This window comes from Myripristis murdjan, chromosome 6 (genome assembly GCF_902150065.1).
Source record: "Myripristis murdjan chromosome 6, fMyrMur1.1, whole genome shotgun sequence".
Taxonomy (NCBI): Eukaryota; Metazoa; Chordata; class Actinopteri; order Holocentriformes; family Holocentridae; genus Myripristis; species Myripristis murdjan.
Window position 1 is genome coordinate 10175544 of NC_043985.1, and position 10535 is coordinate 10186078.

Sequence of the window (10535 nt, forward strand, 5' to 3'; positions counted from 1 at the left end):
TGAGTTGGTGGAGTGAGGAACCAGGGGAGACACACACACACGGCAGACAAGAGCACAAGGCAGGAGGGGGGCAGAGGGAAAACACAAAGCAGAGCTGGTTCACTGATGAGCTGCCTCGTCTTTGAACTAACCCTGCGTTCCCATACCCATACTACCATACTATTTAGTAGGGAAAAAAAGAATTAGTATGTCCCAATAAAAAAAAAAAAAAACTAAACTAAACTACATACTTTTTAAGGGCAGCTGCAGTACATACTAAAAGTAAAAAGTATAAGTATGCGATTTGGAATGCAGGGACGGTGTTCTTTAGGGACAACAACAACAACACACCACCTGTGTTCACTTGTGTTCAAATGAGGGTTAGTGTTACTGGGGGCTGTTCCTCCTACCCAGTTGTACCATTGCCAACATGCTGAAGTTTCCCAGCCAGCAGAACTGCACCTCCTGGAGATGGGGAGCCCACTGGGGGGCCCCATGTTGCTGGTTTGGGCTGAACCCATATAGGAAGTTTTTTTCCCCAAACTTTCTGAATTTCCTCCGTGAGCTGACTCCAACATTGTGAACCCAAGCTGAGCCTTCCTGTGATTCTCCTCATCACATTCAAACCTGCCTTTCGTCTCCTCATTTTGAGCTCCTGCAGAGGTCACATGTTACTTTAAACTCTGGATTTTAATAGTTAATACTGACCTCAGATATAAAACAACAGCAGTCTGTTGCTGGTCTCTCTAGCCTCACAACCGACCCTCATCCTTTTTACCCCTGACCTGCGGCTCTGAGCCTGGGACTGGCTTTTTATCGTGTGTTGATTGTGCCAACGGGACATTAAATCAATCAATCAATTCAAACCCAGCCTTCCCACTGGAGATCTGAGACAGGAGGAGCATCAATGAATAACTGATCAATGATCAGCCATGAAAACTACAGATTACACATCAGTCATAGTCACTTACTCGTCTTCTCCCAGGATCCATGAGGAGGTCAGGAGCAGCACTTAACAACCTTTTTTTTTTTTTTTTTTTTCTTTTACAAGCTCCTGTGTAGAGATGAAAACAAGCGTCTGACTCACTGATTCTTCTCCTGGCTTGAGAGGCCAAACATTTTGACCTGTGCCTTTTTCCTGGCAGGAGTGTCTCCACATCAGAAAATGCAATTAACTTTAAAATAATAGAGTCGAAATTTCCATGAAAGTATTTATAAATTACAGATAGGAACATTTTTCCCGAAAGATTTACAGCTTTTGAAATGTTAGTTTCCTCCCTGAGCCGACTGACAGTGAAGCGCCGCCGCACACTGTTCAGGCAGCCCTGCAGCTGTGTGGAGGCACCAGCAGAGGGCGCCCTGCTATGTCCCACATGCAGTTACGTGTCATCAGCTGTCTCTAGTTACTCATCACTGCTCCTCAGTTTAGTGAATCAGCCAAAGCTCTGAGATGTTTGCTTGTTAGTCAGGACCTGCAGCGGGTGTACGTGGTGATGTGGCTCCGCTGGACGACACAGGAAAGATCAGGAAGAGATTTCTACGGCTATTTTTAAATACATGTTGTCTTGTTTATATCAGGTTCGCACTGCCTCACTGTATTTCCACCACCATGTCGTAAAGTTCACTCAAAAAAAAAAAAAAAAAAAATCACTTCGATGTGTCTGATCCTCTTTCCTCTTTTTCTGTGTTGTTGATAAAACCACCGCCCGCCTGGCAGCTGCATTCTTTTTTAAACCTCCTAATTTGCGCTTTATTTACTAATCATAACCTTCACCAGTTTACCTGATGCTTACTGTTCAAAAGTCAGTTTATAGTGTTGTATGGAGTCAAATAAGAGTAATTCATATTCTGAGCTTGTGAAATGTTTTGCACAGATAATTCACACATTGTATAATATGTATTTTTTGTGTATGTGTAATTAAAATTTGAATATTTCCGATGGCGAGGTTTCACAAAGTCTGAAAGACGGACACACAAACTTCCTGCGTTTGTGTGTGACACTACACTTAAAAGTGTATGTTCTGACCCCGTTTTTTTTTTTTTTTTTACTTTGGGGAAAGCTCTAATCTCATTGGCAGCTGAGCATGTGATTGACATGTCAGTTTGGTCATCTGACCAAAACCCAAACCCCGAAAATAGGATGATGCCATTCAAACACAGATAATACCAGAGTCATAATCCAAACATTTTTATTCCATGAAAATATTAACAATTGGCACTTAATTTACTGTAGTAAAATCAACCTTTGAATCTTGTAAAAACGGAACAAAATCAGTGCATGAATCCAGAACAAACCAGAGAAAAACACGTTGTGAAGCAGTCGCTGAAGCAATACCTTGACATTTGGAGTTAGACCGTCTGATTTTTCTTTTGCGTTAGTGCCTTCTGTTTCAGTGACAAATGCTAGCGAGTGATTTCCAGGCAGGTTACAGACGCCTGACCTGGCTCTGAGCTGGCAAATTAACTCACCGCGAAAATGAGGAATGATTAAAAAGGCTGAAGTTGGGCTTTCTGAGGAAGGTTTTGTCATCTGAAACTGTAAATGCCAAGGTATCCCGTTAACTACTGCCCCCCACCCCCCCCATATGTCTGCTGCTACAGACAGAAGAGCAACAGCCCGACTACACACAACCATAGAAAAATAAACATTCTCCAGAATTTACAGCGTCACAGCAAGGCCCAGAGCCAGCGGCAACGCCACATCTACCCAGGCTCGACTTCTCAGGCTGCAGGGAGCCGCACGCCTCACTGACATCCTTGTTCAAATTCATTGAACTCACATTTAAAGCAGCATTTGATGTGCTGTCGAATGATCTCATTTTGTGCCTCAAAAGACAATAATAATAATAATTAAAAAAAAAAAAAAAAAAAAAGCTTCAAACCGTTCAGAGGAAAAACTAAACCGCACACATCGTTTCAGCATCAGCCTCACACCCTCTGCGTGGTGGATGCTGCAGCGTCGTCACATCAGAGAAGCTGGGCTGTCCTGGGTCAGCTCTGCCCCAAACCCTGCGCCCTCGCTGGGCTCTCCTCTGCTGCCTGCTTACATTCACTGAGTGAACACAGGGAGGCGCCGCTGGGACTCTCCGGGACCCTGACAGGAAGTGGCTCCAGCTGCAGCGAGTGAAGAACACGCTAAAGGCTCTCTTTGGTCTGAAGGACTTACATTTTTTTCTTCAGGGGAGTTATGAAAAAAAAAATCTGGTTCACAATCATTGTTGCCTCTCTCTCGTTAACATTGTCTTGATCACTGGTGATAAAGAGGGATATCTCCCACTTTTGAATTTGAACCCAGTATTTTTCACCATCTCACTCTGGTCATATTTTGGGAGAATTTCTTGGCCAAAAAAAAAAAAAAAAAAAAGTCCACCCCCCGGCTGACTGACTCCTGACTGAGGATCATCAGTTCATAAAAGTGCAGCTCCGCCAGAGGGCGAGGGCACGTTTTCATGTTTTCACCAACAAGGAGCCACAGAAAACATAAAGAAACAAAAAATCTCCACTGGAAAAAATGGGAGTACCATGTCCAAATAAACCAGTTATATCTTTTCAACAATTCTGGATCCAACAGAAATGAAATCAGGTTTAGCCAAATTCTCCTGCACAGCCTCTGCTTGCATGTCCCAGTGTCCGCTATAAACCACATCTTTGCTCCAGTTCAGAGGGAAAATGATTTTTGAAGATGCTGACATGACGCCTAAACACCATGAAACTGACTGGATGCAGCAGATCAAAGTGTTTTCAGATTAAAGTTGATTTGCAGAAGTCTGTCAGGATGTGTTGTGCTGTTTCCACAGCAGCGTTTGATTCAAAACGGACAAATATTAACAATGAAGTCCAATTTAAAACAAAGCTTGAGAAATGACACTGCCCTCACCACCAGACAGACCTGGGAAAGATCCATCTGGAAGTGGCTTTAGCTATTTTAAGCAAACACCAACGAGCAGCTGATTAACAAAAACAAAACAAAACAAAACAAAAAAAAACCTCAGGTGGTCACATGACTTGTGAGGTCAATCAATCGCTCCATCTTCTTTCAAATCTAAACATTCGAAATTTCCATTTCACCCACATCCATATATTAGTTGTAAGTATATATACAATGCAAACTTAAAGTACATATTACCAAGCTAAAGCAACTTAAAGGGATAGTTCACCCATTTTATTAAATGTGATATTACCCCCTCCCCCAGGGCTGGATGCCCCACATGCTAACTGTTAGCCTCCTGACACTGAGCTGGACTTGCCCCCAGCTAACGTTCAACAAACAAAGTTTGAGTCTGATGACTGGCAGCATCTTACAGACCAGTGAGGAGGAAGATAGCACCACTACTGTCCTACAGAACAGCTGGAATATGAAATTTTTCAAAAACTATCCCTTTAAAAGTGACTTTGTGTACCCCACAAATATTACAAGGGCTTACACAAACCAGATGTTGCACATTTAGCACAGAAAAAAAGTGCTCGATCACTGACAGAAAACCTAAAGACCTGCAGGTAACTAGCTAACAGTTTCTACCACAGTTTAGTTTTTTCATGTCACCCAGAGTGAAGCTGTGTACACCCAAAATAAATTAAAACACATACACTAATCATTACAATATCACAAAAATATAACAAACCTGCAAAAGTTTCTATCATTCAAGAGAAAAAAAATGATAGCCTCATGACCGTGAAGTTTGTTTAACAATCTGCTCCGGTGTCCCAGGGCCAGGCCTCTGCTCCTCCCACGGGACACCGCCCCGGCCTGACTGGGCCGAGGAACCAGTGAGACCATCCAGACCGTCCAGCCTGCATCACGCCTCAGGGAAAAACACAGAAAGCAGGAAACATACAGAGCACGGGAGCCTCTGTCGGATTTGTATGACAGCGTATTGGTGCCATCATTCTCTGAATATTCCCCTCATCCTCTGGCTCCATAAGATTTTTCCCACCAAAATGGCCCCAATACACCATCATAGATTTAAGCGGGAATCGTGTGCCAAAAACAAACAAAACAAAACAAAACAAAAAAACATCCTAAATCATGACGTGTTGAAATTCCTCCACAGTCCAAACAAATCAGATGTGAAGTCAAGAGAGGAACAAGTGGTTTGAGCTGATTTGGAATCAGCTGTGATAAACAGACAACCAGTCTTCAACAAAATTAAAAATAAAATGACACAAAGGGAAAGCTGGATTAGGGAAGAGCAAAGGGAGCAGCAAGAAACAGTGAAAGAAAGAGAGCCCTGAAGATAATAAACACCACTTTGGAAGTTAGAAAATATAAATTAAGGCCTCTAGGAAAAAAGCCAAAATGTTGCATATATACGTCATATTCCTGTCTCAAACGCCTGCCTGCCTGCCTGCCTGCCTGTCTGTCTGTCTGTCTGTCTGTCGCTCCTTTCATTGCATGGAAACTGCAGCCTGACTCATCAGAGAGTCAGACAGTCAGACAGACAGACAGAGGACTAGTCTTGGCTCAGTGGCTGCTCTGCCCCTGAGAGGACGCCGTCACCCCGAGGGACGACTTCGTCTGACAGCGACCCTGTGACCTGCCGCCACGGGGGGGGGGGGGGGGGGGGGGGGGGGGGGGGGGGGGGGGGGGGGGGGGGGGGTGGCGCTGTCCCGCTGCCTTCACGTCATGTGGAAACAACCGCTGGGAAAACGTGACAACTGGCGAGTGATCAGTCCGAGGCTCTGAAGCTCTCGGGATGCCGGGGGCTCAAAGTGGTCTGCTGATTTTGGTTGCACCTGATAATCTGTTTTCAAACTTAAAGCAGAAGTGAACTTTGGTGGAGTGCTGGGATGTACAGTTTCCTGGTGCTGTACCATTCCACATTTATGGAAACATCCTCGTTATCTGATGAACTGCCAACAGGAAAAACTGAAAAACCTGCTGCACTTCAGCCCGGGCAAGGTGCCTCCAGAGGGGGACGGGTCTGTTCCTTGGAGGAAGCCAAAGGGGACGCTGGGTTCATGGGTTCAGTTTTACTGATTCTTCCAGAGAGCAGCAGCATAGCTCTGAAAGTACCACTGTTACACAGATTATGCCAAAATTTAAAAAAAAAAAATCCCAGCACCCATTTTGGAGGTAATTAGAGCGCTATTTTGTTGTTATTCTCCAATGTTAACTGGAAAGTAGATCCGGCAGGTAGCATGCAGACTTCTGCATAGTAACCGATAGCAACCAGGAAGAAACTACCTGAAAGGACGATCACAAATCATTGTAATTACACACAAAAACTGGGTACCAGGACTTGCTTCTTTTATATTGGCAAAATCTGCTTTGTCTGCGTGCTAAGTGTTACTTTGGGAGCTGTTTTGCCCAGGGACTACAGAGCCCTCCACTCCACCAAGGCTCAGTTTTGCATTAAGGCTTGCACTTAGTGATTTGCCTCGGCGTTTTACTGTGAACCAAACATCATCATGCCAGTGACAAACCAGTATGTAGTGGTGTCCTGCCATCATGTTTAGATCATACAGTAGCTGTGATGAGAAAATGACTTCTGACATGAAAATGGTAGATTTTGTTTGTTTGATTTAAAATTAATATATCATTCCCTACACCTGACTACAGTTATTTCCTTGTTGGTGATGTCAGTACTCAGGAGCATCCCAGTGGTACTGACCCCCTGAACACTGACATGAAGGTTATTTTTTAGTAAGCGCATATCTACCGTCTTGTCATATGACATGAATGAAGCATTTTGCTGTTGTTGGCTGAGCATTGGGAGGATGAGTCAATAGCACGACCAAGTCAACATGCTTCGATCTGCATGTTGCTCATTCTTTACGCTCTGCTTCCTTGATGCTTGAATGAAAACAGCTCTGGTCCACTTCCCTCAGTGTTGTGACATTATCTCCTGGGCCTGGCCATGTTGGTCTGTAGGTATCTCAGAAATGAAGTGATGGGCCGGGGTTTTTTGTCTTCTACCACAGAAAGGTGAGTCACAAGTTCAGCAGAAGCTCTGACAGGGCTACAACTGCCCCGGGAGTCTTAGGTGCAGCCAGGCAGGACAGGCCGCTGCTAGAGGGTGGCAAGTACCCTGAGGAAGGAGATGATGAGGACGCAAAAGGACTGCCCCACACCAAAAACAAGCGCCTCCAGAGAGATCATCCTCTTCCCTGCTGCCTTGTACACACCGGCTATGGCTGCACCTGCAACACAGACGTCACCAGAAAAACCTCTTTACTCCGACTGAATCATAGCATCTTAGAGTCAGCCTGTGATATCTGCTTAAGGTTAAATATTATCTGATGTTCAGTGGCAGAGCATGAAGCGGCCTATATAGCATACGCAGACAGATACACTTGCAAATATAGAACAAAAAATACATCTTGTCCATTGTTTGAATAGGCTGAAAAGAGGAACAAAAAAATCTGATTAATTTTACAGACACTGACATATGGATTCACAATTTTAGTTGGAATGATACTTTCACATTTTAATTTTCACTAAAACAGCAATTAAAATGAAGTGATTTTATTTTGCTGGTCTGATCAATTTATACTCCATTTCATATCCACTGTGATGGTGTACAAGGGCAAAATTATGAATATTGTGTCACTGTCCAAATACATATGGACCAAACTGTAATTTGTAGGCAAATATATTTCTGTAGCACTGTAATACTTTATTTACAACCACGGTTTGTCACACATTTTACCTTTACCAAAAAGTTGCAATTGCTTCAATTTGGATATTGCACTTGGCCATATTAAGCTTTCACTAATATTTGGATTAATTGTTCAGCCTTAACACATGCACACACAACATCAGACAGAGGACTTACTGGTGAGAACTCCTCCACAAACTGGTCCCACTATGCCCATGAGGAGGATGGCGATGGGCATGAAGCGTGCCACCTTGTGCTGGCGAAGGGTGGCGAGAGCCAGCAGAGCTGCAGGGAGGTGGAAGACCAGGGAGGAGACTGCGGCCCACAGAAACACTCCATACCACATCTCTGTACAAACACACACACACCGCAGTCACACACTGTCACTGTGTTGCTCACATCAAATTAATGCAAACGGCCTTCACTCAGACCCTGACCCACTTTGAACATCCACAAGATAAAGTGTAAAAATAATTACAGACACTCTTGTGTGCGTGCTGAGGTCTGCACCACCCTCACGTCTCAGTCTTCCAATATAACATGAACAATAACATTAAAAAAACAATTTTTGCAGCGTTTGAACAATAAATCCATTTTGTTTCCTCCCACTGGCAGCTAAGAGAGCATGAAACACAACAACAAAAGCTTCTCCCTACATGTTTGCAATGAATGTTTATTACAGGTTCCAAAATGTGTCCTGGTTCACTGGAACAAATGCAAGATGATAATTTGCAAATCATGTGGGGGTACTAAAGACTTCACAATATATAATCAAATCGCTCATCGAAACAGCCACCTCATAATGCTTTGCCTCTCAGGCTAACAAAGTCATCACCATTCATAAACCACAGAACTGATAACTGGATGTGGAGAGCAAATGTTTCCACTGGGACTATTTTCCACAGGAGGGCCATTTTCATTTGGTTAATTTCAAGTCCTGAAAGCACAACAGTGCTGCTGCTTTTAGGAAAACTCATGTGGAGGACTTTATTGCGCTGATGGAATACTGGAGTGAAGAAAGTCTGAAGGCTCTGAAAGTTCATTTTCACATCGTTGTGGAATGAATGGAAACCAGCGGCTGGAGGAAAGGGAGGAGGAATGATGTCGAAGTTCTAAAATACGACTACTCGCTTTGGGAAAACAGTAGCAGAAGTGTTAAGTTTCTACATTTTGCAGACATTTCTAAACATGTAAAATCACTGATATGGTCCTTTAAACAACTGGACTGATTGTCACAGTCACAGGGTCGTAAACAGGCTTGAAATGAAATGACAGTAATTCTGTTACTCTCAGATGACTATAACTCCATACACACACTCCATACACACACTGCCAAACAAGCTGTTTCCTGACCAGTCAAACTCCTCTAAGGCCTCATCAGCACATCAACATCAGTTAACCTTTAAAGCAAATAGATTTCCTTAAAGAAATGGAGGCTGTCCTTTAAGGGGAAAGATCCAGTCCAGTATCCTCTGCACACAGTTCAGGGTTCAGGTTCGGCTGCACCGAGTCGGGGAGGAAAACCAAACCACTGAATACACAAACACGGTCCTCCCAGGTGATGGTTAGCCCCATGGCGCCTCAGCTACCTGACCGTCAGTGTTCAGTATATTTTGAACTGGGAGATGGAAGTGCAGTGTTACAGAAACACACTGCTATGTTTGTTTTAAATAGTCTACGTTTTAACCTTAGAAAGAAAATTTTGTTGATTTCCTATTGCTATCTCAAATCTGACTGAAAAATGTATTTTCACAAATAGTACAAAATACAAAGAACTTTAAAAAAGGTAGTTTTTTCCTCCTTAATGTGCTGAACCGAAACCGAAACCCAAAAACCGCGATACAGACCTAACCGAAGTTTTAATGAACCGTATCCCTAAGCGCTGAGGGACTTTATTTATTATCAGCCTCATATTGCTCACACAGTGTTACTGTTGTTCTCTTGTTCTGTTCATCCCCTGCACATTATATAATCTAAACAAAGTAATCTGTGGAGTAATGTTAATCTCCTCTACTGGTACAAATACCGCACCTCTCTAACCCGTTCAGGAAGCGACCTGAAGACAGAGGATTACTACCTGACATTTATTTGTGCTGTTTAGCTAATGGCTGAACACAGCGCTGTACAGGATCCGAGACAGGCTGCAGTCTGAAAGCTTCTGCCACATGTTGTGTCAAATAAACTTCTAATGTCTTCATGGCTGCTGGCCGCTGCGCTGTAAAGGTCCAAACACCACTGAGGCAGGAGTTAGCATAGCGGCTACAACCAAAACAAACAGCGCTGACGTCCAGAGCCGGTCAAACTGCTGCAGAGGAACAAATCACACGACGTTAAAATAAACCTACACTGCTTATTCAAAAGCCACACTTTTATCAGCTGCCGTTTCCATGTCAGTCAGCTGTTTAAACCCTCACGGCAGCGGCTACCTGCAGTGAACAGGCTAGCTAACAAACATTAGCCCCACCTGAGAAGTCGCCGAGCGATGTGTCGTTGCCTCGGATGGTGCCATTTTTTCTCGGCACTAAATTCAAACTGAGTATCTGCTGGATAAATCCTATCTCGTTATACCTGTCCTGCATGTCTTACACGGAGAGCAGACAGCGCACAGGTGAGAGACGGCAGGTAAACATGGAAAACCATGAGAGTCTGTGAGGTATTCCTGAACACTCTAGCTAGCATGTGGCTAGCTGCTAATGCTAGGCTGTCCGTCAACACGGCTTAGCGTGACGTCACGGCTCAGAGAAAATGCTGCGTTCCGGTTCCTCTGGGAAACTCTGTAAACTCCCCATTCAAAAAAAAAAAATACAAACTGTTTGGTAAAAAGCATCACATCACTGGGGCTCACGCATTTTCCCGTCACCAACAGGAAATTACCTGCAGATAAAGGCAAACAAAACAGCCACTTAGAACAGCCACTTGGCTTTCAACGCCAAGTTTTTCTAACCAACGTTTTTTTTT

The 10535-nt window shown here is 43.8% G+C and overlaps 1 protein-coding gene across 1 annotated transcript; it reads right to left on the minus strand.

The window, feature by feature from the left end:
• Positions 1-5579: 5579 nt before the first annotated feature.
• Positions 5580-10279, minus strand: tmem170a (transmembrane protein 170A). Its single transcript, XM_030053215.1, has 3 exons — positions 10042-10279; positions 7755-7925; positions 5580-7119 (listed from the first exon to the last, which is right to left on the minus strand). Exons 1-3 carry the CDS (start codon positions 10154-10156, stop codon positions 6989-6991), a joined length of 417 nt encoding a protein of 138 aa, XP_029909075.1. The 5' UTR covers positions 10157-10279; the 3' UTR covers positions 5580-6988.
• Positions 10280-10535: the final 256 nt, after the last annotated feature.